The 26,162-nt window shown below is 36.8% G+C and overlaps 1 protein-coding gene across 2 annotated transcripts in view; it reads right to left on the bottom strand.

Annotated features, from left to right (window-relative positions):
- Nucleotides 1-994: 994 nt before the first annotated feature.
- Nucleotides 995-26,162, bottom strand: part of CYB5R4 (cytochrome b5 reductase 4) — a 76,931-nt gene continuing 51,763 nt past the window's right edge. For both annotated transcript variants that reach the window (XM_038554645.1, XM_038554646.1), the window contains 6 exons: nt 21,079-21,219; nt 19,481-19,630; nt 16,552-16,702; nt 16,155-16,241; nt 6,591-6,755; nt 995-1,522 (listed from right to left, as the gene is read on the bottom strand). In XM_038554645.1, the coding sequence (XP_038410573.1) occupies nt 1,468-1,522; nt 6,591-6,755; nt 16,155-16,241; nt 16,552-16,702; nt 19,481-19,630; nt 21,079-21,219 (749 nt within the window). In that variant the 3' untranslated portion in view covers nt 995-1,467. The remainder of the gene's footprint in view (nt 1,523-6,590; nt 6,756-16,154; nt 16,242-16,551; nt 16,703-19,480; nt 19,631-21,078; nt 21,220-26,162) is intronic.

The raw sequence follows: 26,162 nt of genomic DNA, 5'->3' as shown, positions 1-26,162 counted from the left end.
GTTCATGATCTCTCTTAGAGAAGAAAAAATAGGTGTTGGGGTGGGGCGGGGCGTGGGGTGGAGAAGGTAGAGAATGTTCCTGTTTGCCTCCAGGGAGCACTGCCAGTCAGGGCAGCTGGATCCTGCTGGGCCCAGTGAATGTCGATGTGGGTAGAAATGGCTGCAAAAGCTGGAGGCACAGGAAATGAGTCCCCCAGGCACCTGCACACGTGCAGCTTCATAAACCGGGAGTGTCATCTCAGGAATATTAATAGTGTGTTCCTCTTGAGTACATCATTCAGTGAAGATTTTAGCTATTTCCAACATCGTTTTCAGGGAATTTGGAGACTTCTCCCACTCCCTTTATTTCTCTGAAAACAGTGCTGCTGTATTGGGTAAGATGGAAAAATCTAAGCTCCTGCAGTAGCCACCTAAGCATTCAAGAGCTTCCTCATGAAATGCTCACTGTGACTTTTCTTGATACCCTTTGCTAAATTCCAATCTGTGAAAGTATTTGAAGGCTGCCTCTAAGCAGCAGGGGCAGACAATAAATTGCCTGCACACCGGGCTTCCTGCTGAACTGCCAGCTGTGGGGAAAGCAGCCAGCCAGGGAAGGTGGCATTTAGGACACAGTGTTCCTCTAGAAAGGCTAAAAAAGAATTAAAATTTAACTCATTCTAAAGCATAAATGATCATTTTAGGTCTTGGGACCAGATGCCACACTTTTGTGATCTTTCCTGACACCTCTAATTTTGGCTAAGAATCAAAATAGTTGTTAAGTTTCTCTCAAACTCTCTGACGCATCTAATGTCTAATCAAAACCGTATATGTGAAATGTCTCCAGGATCTTATATTGTTGCCTTTTAATTCCCTTTAGACGGATATTGTTGCATTTAAACACATTTCTACCACAAGAATTAAAAAGTACCTGAGTACTTTTATTCTACTCTGTATCACTGCCATACACACACACACACACACACACACACACACACAAAATGTTTGGATCACTTAATAAGTTATAACATTCCATGTTTTAATAGTAATACAAGGACATAAATGATCATTTCCTGAGTTAACAGTGCAATGTAAAATTTAATCTGTATTGCTAATAAGACATTGTACGGCATAGAAACGTGATCAAAATGATCATTTACTTTATCATGTCATAAAACACAAGAGCTTACTGTAGAACAGTGATACACTTTAAATGGTAAGGAAGTTTGTGACTCATCACAAAAGACTCCTGTATAGACTTGTTGCCATGATTGATTCCAGGTCAAAGATCAGTAGTAAAATAAGTTATGGTACAAAATAAAGTCAACAAGTCATCTATACTGAAGGAATAGTTGATTTCATTGAAGAAACGGAAACCTGGATTCTAGCTGACCTTTTAGTTGGTATGTACAAAAATGTTCTCTTAAAAAATCCTAAATAATCACAAATTTAGACAAAAACAGTTGAGTAAAGGACAATGACAGCTCTTCATTATGCTGTAAAACTATGGATCTCATCTTTGGAAAAGTTCAGATCCTGCAGCAACCTGAAAAACAAATACAAAGTACGTGATCCTTTGGGAAAATGTTTAAAAGAGGTAAGACCAAAGTTTACCATTATAACCATAGTGCTTTTCCATTTTCCCTGCTTAGTATGTACTTTCTTAAAACAAACAAACAAACAAACAAACAAAAAAAACATTTCTTTAAAAAAAAAGAAATTATCACTTCTAAAAAAACTAACATCATTTCTTAAGATCAAGTATCTAGTCAGTGTTCAAATTTTCAATTGTCTAATAAATACCATAATTATTTTTTTTAAAGATTCCATTTATTTATTCATGAGAGACACAGAGAAAGAGAGAGAGAGAGAGAGAGGCAGAGACACAGGCAGAGGGGGGAGAAGCAGGCTCCATGGAGAGAGCCCCACGTGGGACTGGATCCCAGGACTCCGGGATCATGCCCTGAGCCAAAGGCAGACACTCGACCCCTGAGCCACCCAGGTGTCCCTAAACACCATAATTTTAAAGTCAGTTTAATGCCAATTTAAAGTCTACTCATTGTGATTGGGTGATGTCTTTTAGGTATCTTTTGATCTAGAATATCCCTTCTCTCTTTCTCTCTGTCCTGCAATTTCTTTGTTGACAAAACCATATTTTTAAGTGCTGAGAATCCCAGAGTCTTCATTTTGCTGCATCTTTGTGGTATACTTTAATAATATGTCCCCATGCCCTCTTTTATGTTCCTCTGTCCTCTTTTTTTTTTTTTTTTTTAATGTTCCTAGTCCTCTTTTTTCCCACAGTTTAATAATTGGATCCAGAGGCTTTCAAATACAGGTTTGATTCTTTTTTGACAAGACTACTTCATTGGTGGTATTCTTCTGCCAGGAGGCACATAATACTTGACTGCCTCTCTTTCTGGATGCTAACAACCACTGCTGGTCTACATACATTTCCATTAGTTCATTAGTAACTGAAGTTGTGATACTACTATAATTCTTTCTTCATTTTTCAGCTCAGGAATTCTACAGAGAAAAACAAACTTCTGCTATATGCGGTTACCCAGTGGTACAACTCATACAAGACAGAATAAATGCCTGGGTTTCCCCCCCTTTATTCATCAGTTTTCAAAGTAAGGAACTGATCCCCTTAGCATTCTATTTTCATTCTCCCAAACTGAACAAGACAAGCAGAAATACTCTTAAGTATAATTCAATTTGGAAAACACTGAGACTGAAATCTTAGAAGTACCTCTGTTTAAAATGCTGCTGAAAACAGAGAAAGGTAAATTCCATATGATTTTCACTCATGTGGAGTTTAAGAAACAAAATGAACAAACAAAAAAGGAGAAAAAATAGACCTTTGAATACAGAGAACAAAAGGGTGGTTGCCAGAGGGGAGGTAGGTGGGGGGATGGGTGAAATAGATGAAAGGGGTCACAAGTGCACTTATTGTGATGAGCACTAGGTAATGTATAGAAATGCTGAATTATCATATCATATAATGTATATTATATGCGTGAAACTAACAACAGTGTACATTAATTATACTTCATAAAAAATGGTGAAAATAAAAACATTTATTTAGTACTTACTGTATATAGTCACTGTACTAAGCACTTCACATGCCTAAGTATTATTTTTTATTCCCTTGTACAGGTGAGTGCACTAAAGCTTATTAGAAAGGTTAACCGGCTCTAGGATGCCTAATTAGTGATTGCAAGATGACTCTTAAGTGGTAGAATTGGGATTCAAACTCAAATTAGAAGCTTCTACACATACATACATATTCAAAGTACCAGTATGGTACAGGAGTCAGAGGGCCAACCTGGTGTAGCTGTCACACCTCTCGCTGCCTGGATTCATCCTACCTTTCCAGCCATACGTGCTGCCCCTCACTGGCGAGTGGCTTCATTTTGACCACGCTAGTCTAGATTTTTGAATACTTGCATCCTCCATGTGTTTATTTGGTCCTCTGCCTACCCTGCCCTTCTCTGCCTCAGACTGGCAATGTTTTTGCCATCATTCAAAGAACAGGTCTTGGGCAGCCTGGTTGGCTCAGTGGTTTAGCGCCACCTTTGGCCCAGGTCGTGATCCCAGAGTCCCGGGATCGAGTCCCACATCAGGCTCCCTGCATGGAGCCTGCTTCTCCCTCTGCCTGTGTCTCTGCTGCGCTCTCCCTCTCTCTCTCTCTCTCTGTGTGTGTCTCTCATGAATAAATAAATAAAAATCTTTTAAAAAAATTAAATAAAAATAAATAAAGAACAGGTCTTCCTGACCATGCAGCTCCTCTCTCTCCCAATACACAGCCCAAGGTAAAAGTAAATTGCCTCTTCCTGAATTTTCATGACACTTTTCTTTTACTTTTCATAAGAGTGCTTATGATATTCTGAGTCATATTTTAGTTATCAGTGTATGCATCTGTTTCCACCACTAGACAGTGTCAGCTTCAAAAGCAGAGACTGTTTTATTGATCTCTGTAATAAACAAGTGGGTATTTAGTAGATGAAAGCACCTTTACTACACAAATAATTATCTTGCTCTTTATCTGTATTAAAATAAAATCCATTTCGGAGTCCTTCTCTGTTACCATATCATATAAATTTAACAAAATTTCACCAAATATGGAGAATATGTTTGAAATGTTTATATATATGCAGCAGACATGAGATTAACATGAGATTAACCTTGGAGGGCCTTAAGGAGTGGGCATCACAGAGTCACTTTTCAGGATAGCAAAAACTGTGACATATTAAGAGACCCATGTAACTGCCAAGTAAGAGATACACAACATCCATTAAGATGGTCAAGGCAAAAAAAAAATCAAAGAAACAAGAGTCCTAAATTAGGTGTCACAAGGGCAGATGCTATGAATTGCAAGTATAGGCACTCTTTAGAGATGATGTGGATTCGGTTCCACACCACTGCAATAAAATATTACAACAGGGCAAGTCAAATGAATTTTTTGTTTTCCAGTGGATATAAAAGTTATATTTACACTATACTCTAGTTCAGTAATTGTGCAATAGCATTACGTATAAAAAATGTATATACTTTAATTAAAAAACATTTGATGGCTAAAAAAATGCTAACCACCATCTAAGCTCTCACCAAGTTGTAGTCACTGATCACAGATCATCATAACAATAATGAAGAAGTGTGAAATAGTGTGAGAATTACCAAACTGAGACACAAAGTGAGAAAATGCCATTGGGAAAATATGGACTTGCACAATGCAAGGTTGCCACCAACCTTCAATATGTAAAAAATATAAAAAAATAAAAAAGCAACATCTACAAAACACAATCAAGGAAAGAGCAATAAAATGAAGAATGCTGTGAATCAGGCTAAATCTCACAAGGCAACTCCATGTAGCATGTTTGAAGGTGAGCAAAAGCAGACATCCCTATATAATGATCAGTAATACTCCTGAGTGGGATCCCTGGGTGGCACAGCGGTTTGGCGCCTGCCTTTGGCCCAGGGCGCGATCCTGGAGACCCGGGATCGAATCCCACATCGGGCTCCCGGTGCATGGAGCCTGCTTCTCCCTCTGCCTGTGTCTCTGCCTCTCTCTCTCTCTCTCTGTGACTATCATGAATAAATAAATAAAATCTTTAAAAAAAAAAAAAAAAAAGTAATACTCCTGAGTAATTCTAGGCAAGGCAATTAATGCAGGACAGAAAGATTAGTGCTAAGGTAAAGCTGAGAAACTAAAGCTGTAGAGATTACAGTCAATATTAAAATGTGACCTTCTATTCAGTTCCGCACACAGAGGCTCCGGTGTGTAAGGAAGTGTGCTAAGCCTTGGAATGAGAATGAGAATGGAATGAGAATGAGAATGAAGAGCCCACAAACAGCCCACCATTCACAGGAGAAAACAACCCATTTCTTTAGGAGGCTGGACCAGGGATTCATCCTCACTCAGGTAACTGTGCTAAGTGGCCTTAAAGACAGTCTCTTTCAATGCTGAAGACTACAAGATTCCCATCATGTAAAAGGATTATTATGCTGCGATCTATAAAGGAAGCATTAAGATTATATTATTATTATTTACTGGCAGTGCCAGTAAAATAGAAGAATGTATCTTTTAGCTTTTTTCTTTTTTAAAAATTATTTTACTTCAAACCACACTGTTAGTCTTCACTATCATTTTAATAGTTATGTTTTAGCTTTGAAAGATTAAAAGTTTAAATCATAATATTTTTTAAAATTTAAGTTGAGAGTACTTAAACAAAAGAGTATTTTTCTGAAGGTATTAAAATCCAGAAATACACTTAAATTTAATTAAAATACTTTTTAAATACAACATGGAGAGAAACACTTCTCAATGTCTTTATCTATTGAGGTCAATCTTTTTCTAAATTAATTCAATTAAAAAACAAAATAGCAAAAAAAAAAAAAAAAAAAAAAAAAGCAAGAGAGAAAACTATCCAGAAAATGAGAAAATGTTAGGTTCAGTCATGTATCAAATAAGGATGAACAGGGCATTTAAGGCAGTTGTATTTTAAAATCACCTAGCCACCCAATCACAGCGACATTTAACAAAATATTTTAAAGTTTCACTTTAGATTTAAATCAGAGCAAGATGAATTTTAAATAAGACGAACACTACCACTGATATTTCATTATCCATAGTCAACTCCTAGTCTTTGCTTATTTATGTCCTAGTCTCTCCTTCTGTCTTGCCATCTGGCTTTCAACTGCTGGAATTTACTAGCTTTTGTCTAATTGCAGAGAATGAAGAAAAGTCGAAAGCTACAGTGAGATGAACAATGCTTATTAATTACCATATGTTAGAAAGCTTTGGTGGAAGAAAAGTGGAAGAAAAGAATCCAATGTCCCACATAAGACTGTGGCACCAAACCCATGAATCTGTATCCACACTGCCGGTCATTAGCAGAGATCATCATTCACATCTAACCCCATGCATAATCCTGGCCTCCAACCTCTCACCTGCATGAAAGTTAAAAACTTTACTATCTTCTTAGGCTGTACCAGACTATTACAGTGTAAGTTTGTATGAATGGGAAGAACAGATAGCTAAGGCTATTGCTTTTCATGGAAGATTTTCATTTCACAGTGTTGGGTTTTCTTTTCCCTAACACATTGCTACTCACCTTATTCCTTGTTCTGTGAATGGTGTTGGGCCACAGATGCAGATGAGGACTTTGGATCTGTCTAAACTCCTTTTCAGAAATTCAGAAAGAAGACCTGGTGAAATGTGTCCCTGCTTGCCATTCCACTCAGAAGTAGGTGCTGAGAGAACAAATTCAACCTGGAATCTAAAGAAAAGAAACATTTTTTAAAAGTCTATTATTTTAAACATATTATTAGTATGTTTCAAGTTCATGAAAATGTTTTCTTTTGTTCCCTTTGAGAACAATTTAATACCTGAAGATTGATACACTGGCTAGAAAAGCACCAGAAGAGATTGTAAGCAAAAATTTAACAAAACCATATAGGTAACTCCATATTTACTAAGGATCAGCTTTTGCTACGGATAAGAAGAGTAATCTGGCATTATTTACTGAGTTCCAAGGGATCTCAGAGAACTCCACATTTCTATTAATAATCTGCTTGTATAAATCACAGTTCAGAGCAATTACCAAAGACATGTGCATTTTAATCTCCGACCTGAGCTTCTCCAAGGAGTTCCAGACCCCAGAGAGCCAATTTGACTACTTACTATTGCTGTCTCACTCACTTCAACCTCAACTTGTGATCTCCCTACCCTACACTTGATGTTCTCCTTGTGAATGGCACCATGGAACTTGGTTGCAAAGGCCAGGAGCCTGGGATTTATCTTCAGGATCTTTCTCTGCCTCACCTCCCATATGGACAACCTCACCAAGTCCTAGCTCCTAACTAGGTGTCTAGTTGTCTCAGTCTTCAGATGCTGCCCATCCTTGTTCTTCCTATAATGTTTCTATCATGCCCTACTCTTCGGTTCTCAGCTCAAGCATCATTTCCACAGGGGGAAGCACTGCAGGCCCATCAGTCCTCTGATATATGGGTTGGAGAAATGTCTTCCTTTCCCTTTTCTTCAGCTTGTAAATATGTGGTCATCATGACGATTATTCTACTGACGTCTGCCTTCCCTGCTAGATCATAAGGAGAAATGTCTTCCTTTCCCTTTTCTTCAGCTTGTAAATATATGTGGTCATCAAGACGATTATTCTACTGACGTCTGCCTTCCCTGCTAGATCATAAGCCCCATGAGAGCAAGGGCCATGTTTGCTGTGGCTGTCACTACATCCCTAGTGGCCAACCCACAGGAGGCACTCAAATACTAAGAAATGAAACGTATGAAAGAAAAAGTAAGAATTAAGATGAGAAAGAAGAACATCAAACTAAATCTCACAATGTAACTACAGGCAAATTTTTCCCAGATTTCTGTCATGTTAAGTGAACTGCTGGTAAAGGATCATAGTAAATTACAAACTTTCTCCAATGTAGCAAACACAATTAATTCTTACCATTTTTTTATAGCATCAGATCAAAATATTTTCTACATTTTTCCGGGGAATAACTGAGGTATTTTCTCAAGACTAGCAGAAATTAATCATCCATTCATGTCAATCTTAAGAAAGAGCAGAAATAAACATTTTCTCTTGTGAAGGGGCCTGGGGAGCCAAATAACAGAAACAAGATGTGGCTGGTGCTGCTGCCCTCACATTGCTGTGCTGCAGCTGAGATGAAGTTCCCCGAAACTGATGAGCACAAAGCAGCACATACCAACTCAGAGTGCCTGCCAGGGGTGAGAGAACCAGTCCTAGCTCTCACCCAGACCCCAGCCTCTCGGGCTTATTTGTCCATTTAGAACAAGGTGGAAGAGCCATATAATCTCTATAGAAATTCTGATTTTATATTTAAAAGCCCTACAGAGTTATGTTCTATTTCTTACCTTTGAGGCTCCCATGTAGTTTTAGCAGCAATACAATCTACTCTATATAAAACAATTTCCCCAAATACTTTCACTGATTTTTTCCTTGCTAGCATTTAAAATGAAGATAGTTTTGGATAACTTTAGCTAATTTCAGAATGTCATATTTGTCTACTGCTCCAAGAGGGCAGAATCCTTGTCTGCTTTATTTAGTACTGTATCCAGGCTTGGCTTGAGGTAAGTGTGCAAAAATGCTTGATGAATGACTAAAGAAATGTATTTACAAAGAAGGCATACTGGCCAAAACTAAAAAAGAACAAAGTCATGTTGGCATCTATGAAATCACATTAAAAAATCTACATGAATTCGTAAGTACATTTTTCTGGGAAGACCTTTCATTGGATTATCAAAGGAGACCCAAAAGCAGCTGCAGAACTACTATCTTAAGACATTTCCAATTACAAAGAGACAACTAGATAAAAGACAGCAACTGTCTTGTTAAATTAAACATAAAAATGTATCTTCTCTGGCTCTATTTCCAACAAGTCTGTCACTGGAATAAAACTACTAAGAAATATAAACCAATACTGGTATCCCTCTCATCTGAAAAAAAAAATCGTAATTTTCCTTTATACCGAGATGTTTAAGAGAAAAAAAACAAACCTAGTCATTGGCAAACTTTCTGCAGACATCTACTAACGGGTAGTAAATAACTATGATCCTAACATAAACAGTGTGAACGTCTTATGCATTTCATATTTGTTCACACACTGCCTGGTCCCCTGGCCATAACTTTTGGGCACTCAATGGAAAACGTGAACAGTCACCTGAATGCAATTTTTATGTGTATTGTAAAGAGGCTGATGTGCTGCTTTACAGGAACCCCTTTACAGGAACTAAAAGAGCTTAAACTGGAATAGGAACAATACCAAGTTAAGACTCAAGAATACTTTTAAAAAAGGATTCCTTCTTACCATATCAAGATATAGATGGTTACTATGGAATCCTCTCTTCTGGATTATTTTGAAAGAAGACCAACTTAGTATCTGAAATAATTAGAGCTTTGAGGCATAAGGGTAAATGTCCTAAAATTCCTTTCTGCCCTATGATTTCAAAATGCAGGAAAGGACCAGAAGTCTTGAAAATGTTACCTGAAAACAAATTTAGATAATCCATAAAGTGAAATCGACATAAAAAGAGAGTGAGAAAAAAAGATCTGCTTCTGGGGAATGCCTGTATTGTCTAAATGTCAATGGAAGTAAATAAGCTTGTGGAAAAAATTATTTTAGAGGAGACTGATAATGATCTGAGATGAAAAATCTTGAAATATAAATATATTTATTCAGTCTCAATCCTATGCAGAGCCTGCAGTCATCCAACAACCCATTCCCTCCCCTCCAGCCAATCTGCTTCCAAAAACTACTTCCTTCACATTTCTTAGACACGTCCCCTACCTTCCTATATTTACTGCCACAACTACACATCAAGCCCTTAGACCTCTTGTATAAGTAAAAGACTGCTCTAATACCACGAACCCTAATCTATCTGACACATCATTGCTATATTAGTTCTCCTAAAAACCCCAATCCCATCTTACAACTTATTGTTTACAAAGCCTCTGTGATTTGGCACTGCCTAGAGAAAAGTATTTCAGGGTATTTGGGGCCTAGATTTCTATAGATAAAGAAAAATACTAAAAAAAAAATAATAATAAATAAAAATAAATTTAAAAAATAAAGAAAAATACTAGATGATATAGTATTTGTCTTTCTCTAAGTGACTTATTTTGCCTACCATTATACCCTCTAGATCCATCCATGTTGTTGCAAGTGGCAAAATTTCATTCTTTTTTATGGCTGAATAATACCATATGATTTCACTCATACATGGAATTTAAGAAACAAAACAAATGAGGAAAGAAAAAAAGAGGAGAAAGAGAGATGAACCAAGAAGTTTGTCTTAACTACAGAGAACAAATGGATGGTTACCAGAGGGGAGATGGGTAGGGGGGTGGGGAAAATAGGTGGTGGGGATTAAGAGTACACTTATCACGTTGAGCACTGAGTAATGTACACAATTGGTGAATCACTATATTGTACATCTGAAACTAATACAACACAGTAGGTTAACTATACTGGAATCAAAATGAAAAACAATAAAAAGAAAAAGAAAAAAGCTAGAAACAGCAGGAAGACTTGCTATATGCTCACAGGAAAATAGCTCACAAAATAAATAGCTAGGGGCTAAAATTTCTAACATATACATATTATGTAAACGTATATCAAAATAAATCTGATGGAACACTATTAGTCTTCCAGATATTAGTGGTAATCCACAAGAAAAAGCTAACCTATCAAATGAATTTGGGACTACTGGGTTAAGAAAAGTTATAAATAGATTTCAAAATTTCTCAGAACCTTGAACATGCTAATTTCACAGCAAACCTTCAAAGAGGTGATATGGTACACATTGTTTCTCAAACTTATTCATTCACAGAGCCCTTTAGAGGGGATTCCATGAATATTTCAAAAAATACATTTCAAGAAACCCCAAATGAGGAACATCTGGGAGGAACAGAGTGTTTCAGGCTCCATGTTAGGGGCCCATATCCTGAGCACAGCATAGGCTAGAGAAAGAGAAAGGGGTTTGGGCACATTTTCAATTTACTTGTGCCTCTGAGGTCATCAGCTTTTGCTATCTCAATTGGACTGAAACACTGCTAGTCCTAATGCGGACACCAGAGTACAGAAACATAGCCAGTCATTACCTAGAGAGCCTGTTGGTAATAAAGGGAGATGAGCTTCCCATGTTCTTGGAGCTTCCCATATCCACTTCATAGATACTTATTTAATATATGAATTACACTTAAGGTCTCTCATTCCCTGATTTTAACCTATTCTGTTTCTTTGGCTGATAGTGATCTAAAAGATGATTAGAAGTGATCACCAACCACTAAGATTCCTTCTAATATAATCAATGGTTTTGTTTTTTGCAAAATTATTTCACATTTTTCTCCATTAGGCTCTGTATAGAGTTCAACAAAATTGGACTGTGCTCTTTTGGTAAATCACTCAACATACTGGTCCTCATGTTTTTTTAAAAGATTTTTATTTATTCATTTGAGAGATAGGGCGAGTGAGCACAACCCAGGGGGAAGGGCAGAGGGAGAGAAAAAAAAAGCATAGTCCCCGCTAAACAGGGGACTGTAAACAATGATGATGAAGCAGGGTTCCATCCCAGGACCCCAGGATCATAACCTGAGCTGGAGGCAGATGCTTAACTGACTGAGCCATCCAGGCGCCCTTGGCCCTCATGGCTTTTTGCTCCTAAATTCCTATTACCCAAATTACTTTTCCTGTTCACAGAAATGCTAATTGCTTCCCAAAGCCCAGTTCAAAAACCCCTTCTTCCCTGAAGCTTTGCCAACCCCGCACTCACAAAAACACTCTTTCCTCTTCCTAGACCTAACAGGATTTGTTCATCTCAACGCACAGACTTCACAGTTACTGCTGACCTTCAGAACTTCTCCACCATGAGGGTATCCTTACTCACTCTTTCCCAACATTAAGCACATTTTGCAAATAGTGAGCACACAAATACCTGAAGTGGTGCACGTGATCCATTGGTGCACATAACAGGGTACACAATCCCCTGTCCATTGTGGCCCACTTCTTTGCCGCTTGGGATTCCTTTCCCTCTTTCCCTTTTGCCCTAAATGTTAACCTCATCCTTTCTAAAGGAAAAATAATGACCCAACATATTAAATGTGTAGGGTATAATATTCTGTGCTGGGTACTTTCTAGAGGCTATTTGTCAAAATGTTACCAATGGCCTTGGTATTCTTTGACCTTATGATTCTTCTGCTGAATTTTTACCCTGCACAGAGAGGTACAGAACAACTTCTAATCACTATGCCCACCAGCGGGGGATTGGCTAAATACGTCATGGTATGCTTACATGACTGAATATAATGTAGCTATGAAAACTCATAGTATAGTGCAGGTTTTCCCAACTAGCACTACTGGCATTTGGGGATGGATATTTCTTTGTTGCGAAAGGCTGTCCTGTGTACTGTAGGATGTTAGCAGCATTCCTGGCCTCTACCAACCAGATGCCCTCAGTTGTGGTGATAAAAAAATGTTTTCAGACATAAATGCCTGTGAAGTCATGGGGATTAGGGTGAAGAGTTGACGTCACAGACAAAAATTACTCCAGATTGAGAACCACTGGTTTAAAGTATTCTATACACAGAATAGGTGTAATACACTAAGTAGAAAATGTAGTTATAAAATGTATAGTTAGTATGACTACATTATTTAAAAAATATGAAACAAAAAAGATGAGTATGCATAAGAGCATGCGTGTTGGGATCCCTGGGTGGCACAGCAGTTTAGCGCCTGCCTTTGGCCCAGGGCGCAATCCTGGAGACCCGGGATCGAATCCCACGTTGGGCTCCCTGCATGGAGCCTGCTTCTCCCTCTGCCTATGTCTCTGCCTCTCTCTCTCTCTGTCTCTCTCTGTGACTATCATAAATAAATAAAAATTAAAAAAAAAAAAAGAGCATCCGTGTTTGTGTGTTAGAGCCAGAGGTAGCTTTACTAAAAGAAGGTTATTTTCTCTAAAAATGACTGCTCTGAAGGGGAAAGAAAACGCTGGTTATATTTATATATTACGAAATATTGCCCAGAAGTCAATCTCATTGTCAAGCTATCCCACCCCTCAAAAATCAGTCTGCAAAAGCTGAGAAACTCACAGAGCTAGGGAATTCTGCTGAGATGGGACCTCATGCATAACACTGTGCAGTAGTCAAGAGAAAGATGAGTGAAATCCAATTTGCATTCTAGTTTACATAGTAATTAGCTACATCTACTACCATACATGTTTGCCTTCTGTTTTCTCTCAATTTTTTTAAGGAAAATAAATGTGTGGGATTTTGCTAGATTTGAAATGTTGTGAATGGAGTCTTACCTAACTGGAGTTAAGAGTCAAGTGTAATAACATATTTGGATAAGAATCAAGTAAGCAGTTTTCTGTTCAAATTTTATGCTTACTGGAAACTTGACTGAAACAGAAATATCCAAAAAAAGTACTTATGATATACCTGTGTTACAATTCTATTAAGTTTAGCCATGTAGGTAAATAAAGAGGTACATTCCTTGGATTGCATGAGAAAATAAGCCCACACAGTATGCCTGTATTATATGGGCACAGGGTAAAAGCTCACGTCTTTTTTTTTTTTTTTTCACATGTCTTTAATGAATAAATGAATGTTACAAATATGCTAATTCTGGCTAGGTACCTACTATCTCACTGGCTCCCATGCCCAAACAATTCTATGACGTAGGTATGGATATCCCTATTCCACAAATGGAAAAATTGAGGCCTAAAATGCTAACTGAAATACAGATGCGACCAACTAAAACAACCTTAGGTTAAATCTAGACTTTCACTTTCCTTTTCTGTGTGGGACTCAATAATCAATCAATAGTGCTACAAAACCCACCAATAAGCCCTGAAGCCAGGCTTCTCATAAAACCTCAGAATACGAGAACATTCCTGATAAACATGGCAAAGCCATCTCTACAAGCATAGCCAGCCTTTTTGTTTTCCAGTGAGGGCCTGACAGGAGTCTCCAGGGAGTATAAATTATATGCTAGAAGTCAGTGCCAACAGAGTGCTTCAAGCAAGGACAGCTATGTCTCTGGGAAGAGGAAGGAGGGGGTTAGTGAGGAGGCAGAGGGAGGGAGAGAGAGAGGGAGGGGAGAGAGAGAGAGAGAGAGAGAGAGAGAGGAGTGCACACACAGGAGCCCACAGCAGAGCAAGAAGAGAAAGAGAGGGCGCAGAAAAGGGGGAGATAAAGGCAGGCCAGAAGTCACAACACATCACTTCTTTCTGCAAGGTGGACAGTAGGCCTCATCTGGTGAGAGCTATTAGAGCCAGTCATCCACATGTGAAAGAAAAGAGGTCTTTCTCCTTGACTGTTCATCCTCAACATTCTAGCCTACAAGATCCACCAACCCAGGTTACTAGAGACCAAAACAAAACAAAACAGTGTTATGTTCAGAGGCTGTCAACACATTTCTTTATACCAAATACTTCTTAAATCAAGTTTAACTCCTACTGAAAGACTACAAGTACAATGTCTGTTCATTAAAATCATGGTAAATGGATCTTCTTATATAAGGGAACTATCTTAAAATATAACTTTATCAAAACACTGCCAGAAATATTAAAAAAAAAAAAAACCTCAAGTCAAAAAGCCCAGCTATGTTGTTTTAATTATTTTAAATGTTTGTTTAGAAAATGGGAGCTCATACAGGTAATACAGATATGAAACTCATGTACATAGAGTTCTTCTAAGCCACAGTTCAATTATCTGAAGCAGGGCTTCCCAGTTTTCAGAGTAGTTATACAATTTTCTCTAATTCTCGCATTAGCCTTATGAAATAAGTAGGAAAGGCATCATTATTTTATTTTGAAGATAAAGAGATGGGCCCAAAGAGCTAAGTAATTTTTGAATAAGTTTCAAGCTGGTGAAGAGTAGAATGAAAACTAGAATGTAGGGCTTCAAGCTTTTTGATTCATGCTGCTTCTAATTTTCCACTTTGAAAATAGTGAAAAACACACTTGTAAAACCAGGAATTTGTATTTCTTTAAACCATGCTTTGAACTGCCATATAGCTACCTAGATATAGAAAATACTCTTAGGTTTATGGTTTAAGTATGTAAGAAGACTAAATACCTCAAGGATAAATAAGTTCAGGTCATCCTTAACTTGTGAATGTTATTTATGAAGAGTAAAAGAGGAGGAGGGCTAGAGGAAGGAAAAGCCAGTGGTGGCCAAGCATTGCCTTAGATAGGACACTTCCAAAGTATTCACAAGAAAAGGGAGCCCCAGAACAGCTGTGTTTCTGATGTCTTTAATTCCAACTTTCAAAAGGTGTAGAGTTTTATCTATACTATATGATCCTCTACATATTTACCTCAGATATTTTGTGTGAAGTACTTATGAAGTCCAGAATCTCTTAAAAATAGCTTTAGAAACCTTTGGAAAGTATGACAGCTAGTCCCATTCACTCTTCTAAAAAGTTCCTTCAAAATTTCTTACTGCTTTTAAATCTGTTTACGGGACATGAGGCATATGCCCATTTCAATCATCTTATTTCAGCTGACTGTACTAGGGCTTTTTGCAATGAAACAGATTTCCGTGCTTTCTATTTCTACCACAGTTCAGCCTGACTCAAACTTTCTTCCATTGCCTATCCCACCATTTCCCAAAGTGTGCACTGAGGACCACAGCCATTAAGTGTTAATGTAAATAAACAAAAATGAAGAAAATCTTAACCATGTATAAAGAATCCCCCCATCTTGAAAAGTCACAATGGACATTAGCATATGAAAGGCCCTAAGAAATTCCGTAGTAAAGAAAAATATTTTTTGCTTTGTCCATCTCATCAAATTTATTTGATTTGTACCCACTATAACTAGAAAATCTTGAATTATCAAATTATCTATGCCAGATCATTTTCAATGAAACCCAACTTAGTACAGGTCACACAAATGTAAAACTCAGTATATATTTTATTAATACATATATGATGTCATATTAATCTTATCAAACAAGATTTCTTTGGGGGAGGGGTCTTAACATTATTTACATTGAAAGAATTATTGATTAGTTTATTTTGTCTTTGAAGGAGCTTCCTGGCCAATTAAAAACTCCAATCAAAGGAGATAAGGCCTAGACTGACTATACATTTTTAAATATTTAAATACAGAGCTATTACCAGTTTGATACCTTTTATCTTTAAATGCTAATTTCTCCAACTGGCTTCTCCAAATTATATCATCCTCTGTTTTATTGAAGAACATCAGCTTCACTTTCCTTAAAAGAAAAAACAACAACAACTCAAAAAGAACTATTTCGATTACATTTAAAATATGCATGAATGGAAGAGTCTAAACATAAACGGGCATGAAATGCTTCTTAGTGCCAATTAAGTAACAAAAAATATCAAAAATAAAAGAATCAAGTTAATAAGACAGCTAGGACTGGAGGACGTAGGGTAAGAAATGATAAATGAGGGAATGAGAATATGTCTATTAAGGTCCACTGAGTATTTAATTAATTTAGAATACCTTATACTAAGCTAACAGCTTCACAAAGGACAGTAATTAAAGATAAAATTACATACCTGAGACTGGGTATGTTAGTCAAAGCATAATTCAGTATTTTAACCATTGGTGTGAAGCCTGTTCCAGCTGCCAATAAAAAGAGATCTTCTAATTCTTGGAACTGGGATATTTTAAAATTGCCCTCAGGATTGCTTACGGAAACAAAATCTCCTAAACAATGAAATATAAACTAAATCAGAAAAAAAAATCAGGGAAACTGAGGTTAAGCTAGTTGAATTTAGAACACTGATGAGTAACAGGGTGAATGCATAACGTTCAGACTACACCTTAGTTTTTTAGATGTATAAGGAGTTTTGGGAATAATCATTAAGCCCCCAAGTATGTTCAGATTATATCATTCTAACCAAATTAATAATGAGGTTTCATTACACTCATTTCCCATCATCATTTTCCCAAACCACCTGGAGCCTCTAATTTACAAACTACTGACAAGTATTTAAGTATAAATTATCAGTAAAGGATTGATTGCTAAACTAAATTATAAGCACCTCAAAAGCAGAGTCCATGTATACCTGTCTAGCACAGTACAAGGTGGAGAATATACACTCACTACTTTCATATTGATTCTTAGCCTCAGCAACAAAAATAAGAGAGAAAATGGAAATAAAAATGTATTCTAAAGTCTTATGTTAGTAAATGTGCTAACATCACCTTCATCAAATCTTTGAAAAGACCTACTGATTAAAAGAACAGCTGTTCTGAATTTAATGCCTATAAAAACAAAGACCAGAAACTGTACTTAGAGCATTCTATCTAGAATAAGAATATTTGAGAAACATTTTTTCTGCAGTGCATTTGATATAATCACTATGTATCACTCATATAAGAGAACTGCCTTTAGGACATTTCAGAAATTTTCGATGTAATTTTAAAAATAAAAAATGCAGTTAAACATTTTAAAAACAATTTCAAATACTTTGCTTTATTATTTTTAATGCTCATAATATTTTCCTTCTTGTCTATAGTAAGCAGGATAGTAAGAATCTTTTAGTAACTGATGAATTAAGTATTAGAAAGGAACAGATGCTCCCTGTTCAAAAGGACCATAAGATCAGAATATCTTCAGGAAAAAGTCAGCTGATTGTTTACTAAAGATGCCTCAAAGAATGATGTTAACTTGATAACTTTTGTCAGCAGTCCAGTCCTTCGAATGTCAGAAAACTGATTAGACTCAGGCAAGGTACCTGATTTTAATCCAGTTCACAAGATAAAATACACCTGCCAGAATGGCAACTGATTTACAGAAGGCAACCCTCACCTCGTGACCTGAACATTACACACCCCATCCAGGGCATCCCATTCCCAGTATCAGAACATTTGGAAGTCCAAAACAGTCATATAACAGTTGCTCAATGAACATGGAATTGAAACAAAGAAGCGGATAATTTCATAGGGTAGCTCATTTAGGCCATGATGAGGCTTCATGAGTTATCACTACCATGCTGGTATGTCATCCTCTAAGTGACACAAATATTTGTACTACGTCTAGCTCCCCAGGATGAAGCTGAAAAAACACTCATCTAGTCCTTTGGGCTTTCCTTTTCCAAGCTCTAGGCTAATTCTCCACCCTGCTCTTCACACTATCTCTATCAATAGGTTATGAGAACATCAGTTTAGTGTCCGCATGCTATATTACAATCATGTCAGTCTACCACAGGATGAACCTCTCACCCTCACTAGATTTGCAGGCATTTCAAGATTCTTTAGGTTCACATTTATATTCAGTATTTTGATTTATGTAACCAAAGAGGACTAAACATATCCATTATGTATAGACTGGCTTAACTTTCAGAAATCAACAAACTTTCTTTATTTTCAAATTTTAGTGATCTACTTCACCGGTACCTGGATGTTACTGTGAATGCTGTGTTAGAAATAGGAAAAGCACTTTTACTGTGAAACAGAAGGCAGTGAAAAGTTGAAGATACAGAAAAAGGGTCAGAAATAAGAATAGGGGTCTTGAAATCTTAGTAAATTTCATTATAGTCTTTTTATTCTTCCAGAGCACATTTATTGAGAGCCTATTATGTGCCAAGTGCCATGCTAGGTACAGGAACTACAAAGATAAGTTAAGATGGTCTTTATCCTCAACCTCAAAGTTACAGTCTGTAAAGAAGGAATGTTATTTATTCTTATCCTGGAGCTATGAACAAAATGTTCTCCTGAGGGGCTCAGTAGAAGGGAGGCTTCATAAGGGACTGACATTTTGTTTGGGTCTTTAAAAAAAAGGCTCCTTGACAGGTAGAGAAAGGTAGAGAAAGGGGTGATGGGCGTCCTACGTGAGGCGCCTGCACGTACCTATGCATGAGGATGGCAAATTTGTGGGACTCTGAGCAGCACAAGCACTCTATATTTATACTAGTAGTTACTGCGAGAGAGGAAGCTGGAACAATCATGAAAGTCTGTGTAGGCCATGCAGAGGACTTAATGAGTTAAGTGATGGATGCCCATCAGAAATTTCAAAGCTGCAGAACAACATGATTAAATGTATCCCCAGGGCAGTTGGAAATGCAGATAAACAAAAAAGAGAAAGACATTGTTAGAGGCAACTGCGAGAGAACAGCGGTCATGAAAGAAATGATGAAGGCTTGATCTGACAGGGTGGCAGAAGGGATAGAAAAAAAAGAAAAAAATCACTGGGCGGCAGACTCACTAGAACTTAGTGGCTGACTGGACCGGGAGGGAGAAGATGGAGTCAGAGATGACTCAGGCCTGCAGACTGAGCCAAGGATGAACAGTGAGGCTATAAATAATAAAGATGAGGAATGTGGTAGTGAGGATAGGTTGGGTGGGACAAAGAGAATATGACTTTGGTAGTAGACATGTTGAGTTTAATTATTTGATAGACTCTCACGTGTACATAACTAGAGGACAGTATAACATGGGATTCAATCTAGAACACAAATGAGGTTTATAAAGAATACCAACCAATCTGAAGATGATCAAGCTCTGGTGTGAAGAGTCCAGCAGCATAGATTTTGATCAAAAAGTAGATGTATTTATTGTTGAGAACTGGTTCCTTGAGCTCTGAGAGTAGGAAATCTGATACAGGTGTATATGGCTTCACTATTTCAGTACCTAGAAAAAGTCATGACAAAGAAATTCAATTCTAAAAATTTAAACAGCTCTCAATAAAGATGAAACATTCTAATTTTATGATGCCAGCAGTACATATTTAAAACAGTATTTTTAATGTGTATATAATTCTAACTATATTTTCTATATGTAGTGTATATGTGTGTGGATATATATACATACACACACAAGCCTATGTGTGCTCAAATAATTTACACAAATCAATACTTTACCCATCATATAAACAATGTATTTTTATTAAGTGTGGCTTAAGATGATAGAGATTTATGGTAATAAATTTAGACAACCATCTGTTTTATTGGAACATAAACTTTATAATGGGCCTACAGAAAAAAAAAAGGAACCAAAGTTTACACAGAGATGTAAGAAGGTATTTACATAATAACTAATTATTCAACAAATTTTTAACAATGGTTACTGATGGTCACTGGGATCATTTGGGTTGAGAAGGGGAAGAATTTCACTTTTTACTTTACACATTTTGAATTGTTTTAACATTCTGATATGTGATACGTTACTTTGGCAACTGAAGGAAAATATGTTAGTCTGACTACTTCTAAGAATATAATATTAAGAAAACAGGATAAATTTAATAAGAATTGATGTTATATTTTAGCTAGCCAAATTCCAAAGAAAGAGGAGTCACCACACACTGGAAAGACCAACATTTTATATGTGGCTCTGTGATATATACATAATTCATCTACCTGTAAATGATAAGTCATCAACAATAACTGCACTAGGGAGGATGCCAGGGATTGAATGACAGCCTGGCAGTGGTGGTGATGTAGAGAGGAGCTCCCTAGTGTCATGGTAACATGCTGCACCTACCAAGTTCTGGCTGGCAGTCAGCTGGCCTGACTGATGTGAGAATGTGACCTTCTGCTGCTTTGAAAGACCAAGAAAATGGTAGATGTGGTGAAGAAGGGTATTTAAAACAAGTACATAAAGTAACTTTAGGATGAGAATGAGGGGGAAAATTCAGTCAAGAATATCTTCATAGAGCTTCTTATTCCAGTGGCATATGTAAGGAAATCATTTATGATCACCTACTCATTCTGAAAATGACACAATCTGACACGGTTACTAAGATATAGTTTATGTGTTGCCGGTAGTTGTCTCCCCAAAGAAACACTTGGGAACTCCCTCACCTCTTTCCTTTACAGTTTCCTGAGGAACACATTACAATGCTGATGGAACTCTCTTTCTCTGACAGTGGCAGCTTCTCTGTTCCCTAAAGTGATGAGGCATGGCTATGGCTCCCACATGGAGGAACACTGGATCTACAAACCTGGAATTGGGCTATCACTCACTCAGCTGACAGAAACCTGTATTAGTAACTTAAATGGTTACTTCCTAAAAGGACAGTACTGATTTGAAACTGCTCGTAAGTAAGGAACATGTTTCCCCAAAGCCTCTATTCACCTTACCTGTAATAGTTAGCTTGAGGTAAACATGTTGCCCAATGGGCACCTGAAGGTGAGTGCTTGGTGGCAGCATCAAGCAGAAAAGCTTCGTATCATGAGTAACACATTCCTTGGAAATTAACTGGCACTTTCTGTAGTTCAAACCTAGAAAGCAATTCATTTTCTTATTGATGAATAAATAAGAAGTAACACTAGACCCACTAAGTGAAAGCAGAGACCCAGCTTCTATGCTTTAGCAAGCTTGAATATCACTAAATAAAATGCCTGTTGTGCTTTAAAAATTTATCAGGAGTCTGAAAATCTTACAGTAAGAATTTCATTTTATTTACTGAAATATCTATTTTCTAAAACATACCAATACTTTTATAGTTTGAAAAACAAACTTTATTGAGTCTTATTTTCTCATGTTTGTAATTATAGCATATTAAAAGCATTACATTCTAAGAAGTCAAAACCTAATTCACCTCTCCATCAATTCACTTTTTAAAAATTTCACCTTTTAAGCTTTATATTCACAGCTATATAACTACATTACAAATGTGAAAAATATTTGATAATCAAAAAAAAAAAAAAAACTACATCCTAAAGTCTTTTCTTACAGAGTGGTCTTGGAATTCAAATATTTCAGGTTTAACAATATTAGTGCTATTAAATAATTTTAGAAAAACATCTTTGATAAATGCGGGAAAAATAAACATTCTATTTCTCCATGTGTATGAATGAATTATAGAGCTTTTTAATTCTCAAGAAATGATTAAAACAAAAAAATAAATTTTTATGTTTAAGAGTGTAAGTTTTCATTATCTGGAAAATTAATTTAAGTGAAAAATGAAAATTCCCAGTTTGTTCTACTAATATACAAATAAACAAAAGAAACAAACTGTTTCTATTCATACTGAAAATATTTGAAATTAATATCCCAAGCTCAGGAAATATACATTTGCATACAGAGCAAAATAATAGCATTTAGGTTAGAAGAACTTGTTACAGAAATTCCAAAAGCATTAATATTTTCATTTATAAAACTCTTGTGAACATAAACAGCATGCCAGACCAGACTGATGATATTGGCTTATTTCCTCTCTTATAAAACAGCATTTACAGAAATGATTAGGAATCAACTCTGATAATGTATTTCTTTTCCTAATTATCCTTTTTTTCTTAACCTAAAAATATTTAAGTAGGTACAAATTTACTCCAGATCTTAAATACCTAATAATCAATGGTTTGTGGAAAACTGAAATTCACTTATAATCCTAAGAAATCATTTTGGCCATGGTTTCACCCAATTCTCTTCCTCCCTTGTCCCTTTGGGCCCTAAAGACCCTGGTCACTAAATCTTTCCACTTGTTCCCATGGTAGCCCTGTACACACATACCTTCAGAGTGTAGCACTGTACAGCAAAACCAAAGGGCATTACTGAAGTCACCTCATTTTTAGTGCCAGCATGTAGCTTAGACCAGATTATAGCTAAAGGACTCATTTGTATATCCTAGAACACCTAATCCAGTATCAGACTGACAAAGGATCAATGAACAAAGTCTCAGCTAGAAGGAGAAATGAAGGTTCAAATGATCTCCTTGTCCTTTCCTTTCTGGGACCCAGAGTGAGAATATAATCAGAGACCCATATATTATATGTCTAAACATTTGAATATATATATTTACAAATACCACTTTCATGTCTGGGCCACTTTGAAAGAGATGAAAATAAGACAGCAAGATGCCAAAGCATTGCATGGTTCCTGAGTACGCACAACTTCATGTGTGCAGGGTAGAAGAGATAATTTAAGAGAACAAAGCACAGGGAAGTTTTCTTCGCAGTATTTCTCTATTTATAGTAATTTTGAATGCTTATTATAGGCAGCAAAGAAACATGGATGTACAGGCAAATGTTGGGGAGAAGTGTGAGGGTAGCTCTTCTTACACTTGCAAGAAGGTCTGTTCCATTATGAGCAAGTAGCTTGGCTGTGGAATCAGAGGCCCCACAAAAAAAAAGGCTGAATTAAATGATTGCTTACATTGTGTCCACAAGCATATTTATGAGCACAGACAGTACCTCAGAGTGTGTGTATGTGGGTGTGTGTGGGCGTATAATGTGTGTGGTGTCTGCAGTTAAGAAACTATGACTAAAGTATGAGTCAAAAAATAAAAAATAAAAAATAAAGTATGAGTCAAACCATGCAAAATTGTCAGCTTTCTAGGTTAAAAACTGTAGAATATCAGCAATTTTATATAGCTCAACTTAGATTAAAAAGACAAATTCAATACATATATTTAACATATAGTTTTATATGTGGCTGCTGACATCAAAATTGTTCAAAATTTTTAAAACTCTTCTTTATAATTTTGTATCTTGATATTCATTTACTGAATTATTTGTTGGTAAATCTATAAAACTAACTTTATCTGGTGATCTAAGTCCCCACAGTAAAGGCAACTGCAATTAAAATAAAATTTTAGGTTGGATACAGAAATAGTAACCCAATTACCTATCAGTTTCTGACCCTTGATAGACAAGTTCCTCAGCCACACACACACACACACACACACACACACACACACACACACACACACACAATTTACTCATCATTGTCACCTTTCGGGGGGAAAAATGGGAAGCATGCAATTTATAAATAGTAGTCTAGTTCCACTGATATAGCTTAAAATATCACATACAACATTTGGATTAAAGGTAAAAATAAAATAGTTTCTCCTCTATAATTATGTTCTTTGCTCTATTTTAATCTTTTGTAAAAGTAAATCCTAGATCTGATATGAGAAGGTTATCACATTAAAAGCTTTCAATTTACAGGGCGCCTAGGTGGCTCAGTTGGTTAAGTGTCTGCCTTCAGCTCAGGTCATGATCCCAGGGTCCTGGGATTGAGCCCCACCTACATTGGGGCTCCTTGCTTCTGCATCTCACTCTGCTGGCCACTATGCCTACTTGTGCACACTTTTTCTCCTTTTCTCTAATTAATAAATAAAATCTTTAAAACAATTTTTTAAAAAATTAAAGTTTTCAATTTACATGCTTATTTTCAAACAAAATTCAGGTAGCCAAGAAATTTCAATTAGAGGAAGCCAGCATTTTAGCATCACTAAAGTCAGTCATTTCAACATATTGAAAACCTAGGAATCACATGACAGACTGGAAACATGTGACATTACTGCCAGCAAGTTAATCATAATAATTTGATGATGTAAGTGTTCAGCTTTGCTAGTGAATAAAATAATCTACAATTTCTGTCATGATTTAAGGAGTGGAAAGGACAAAGAAGAAATCACCTTTGCTGATTCAGTCACATAAATAAAAGTGTTCCCTAAACTCTGAGTCATTTTCCAAAGTGGAAAACCCAATTCAATGAAAAATACTCGCATGGCTCCAATTTCAGACCAGAAAGCTAAAACTAGCTTTCTTGGTGGCTCATGACACAAGCAGAAATTTATGGCAGAGGCAAAAGAGTTCATTGGAAAGCCTCGGGAAATTACTGAGAAAACCTGAGTGATGCTCATTCTAACAATTTCCAAATGGAGGCTGCCCTTTGTTCTTAGTATTATCTCCTGGACTTGGCTTTTATCTGGTTTGCTATGATTTTTCAACCACTAGATTGATAATTTCAGGGCAAGAGGTTTCACTTTAATAATACCTCTTTTCGGGGATCCCTGGGTGGCGCAGTGGTTTAGCGCCTGCCTTTGGCCCAGGGCGCGATCCTGGAGACCCGGGATCGAATCCCATATCGGGCTCCTGGTGCATGGAGCCTGCTTCTCCCTCTGCCTATGTCTCTGCGCCTCTCTCTCTCTCTCTCTCTCTCTCTGTGTGTGACTATCATAAATAAATAAAAATTAAAAAAAAATACCTCTTTTCATTGTCACTGGCTTTATCTATTTTCTTCTGATCTGCTAGATCACACTATTATTCCTCTATGTTCTTGCTCCCTTCCTAATACCACAAAATTTGGACCTCTGCTCCTATAAAAGAAGTCTATTTGACCTTTCCCTACTTGTGGCTTACACTTTTCTTTCTCTATAATCTGCAAAATGCCTGGCACAATAAGTACCTAGTAACAATTTGAAGCTCTTCCTGGAAAACCCTTCATAGTTTTTTGTTATCTGTTTGAAAGTTATTTTCACAACATTGCCTGAAATTCACTTCTTTGAGGGAGTCATTCACAATCAAACTGATCCACATCTGTTAGCTTGGGGTTAGCTTAGAATATGCTCAATTTGTACTATAGAACTTGTTCTTGCTGGTCTTTTGCTTTATAAAAGTATTCTTCAATCTCATGTCAGTGTATATTCTTTCATTTGGGAAAATAATTAACACAGTGCTTACAACAGTCTTCTACTCACAATGTGTACTCAAAACAATGCTACCTGATACCTTTTCTGAAATCATGTATTATCCACAAATATAACTTTGTAATTTTAAGTAGTTATAATAATTTTAAATATTTAAAGATGCTAATACGAATATATGCAGTTAATTCCTTCTAACTCCCTTAAAGTAATAGCAAAGGTGTGTGTGTGTGTGTGTGTGTGTGTGTGTGTGTGTGGTTGTTTTTTGAGGCATAAGCCTGCAAGAACAGAAAGAATGGAAATAAGGAAAAGCAACAAAACTTTAGGAGCTGACAAGGCAAAGAGAGCCTGGTAACTGACTCAGCAGACTCCATAAAGCTGAATCTTAAATTAGAAATAAAGAAAGCCAAAACTCAACTCATTTGTAACAACAACAACAACAACAAAATCCCTGAAGGCTCAGAAATTGGCAGGACCAATTATCTCTGGATTATAATCACTCTGGAATCATAGTGAAGGTGGAGCTGAAACCACTTTCTGGATGAAAGTTCATTTAAGAAACCTAGATGCTACCACCCCCTATCTTTTCTGAAGTCTTCCCCTACTTAGTCTAGCCACATGACGGACTCTCTTCTATTCTGGCAAAGTATTAGAAAGGTATTCTCTAGGGTGGGTAAAACAAAGGGTCTCTGGATTGGGTAGATGTTATAGGCTGAGTTGTGTTCCTCTCAATTTTCCTATGTTGAAGCTGTAACCCCCAGTACCTCACAATGTGACTACTTGGAGATA

This window comes from Canis lupus, chromosome 12 (genome assembly GCF_011100685.1).
Source record: "Canis lupus familiaris isolate Mischka breed German Shepherd chromosome 12, alternate assembly UU_Cfam_GSD_1.0, whole genome shotgun sequence".
In the NCBI taxonomy this organism is placed as follows: domain Eukaryota; kingdom Metazoa; phylum Chordata; class Mammalia; order Carnivora; family Canidae; genus Canis; species Canis lupus.
This window is presented reverse-complemented; position numbering and strand designations above follow the sequence as displayed.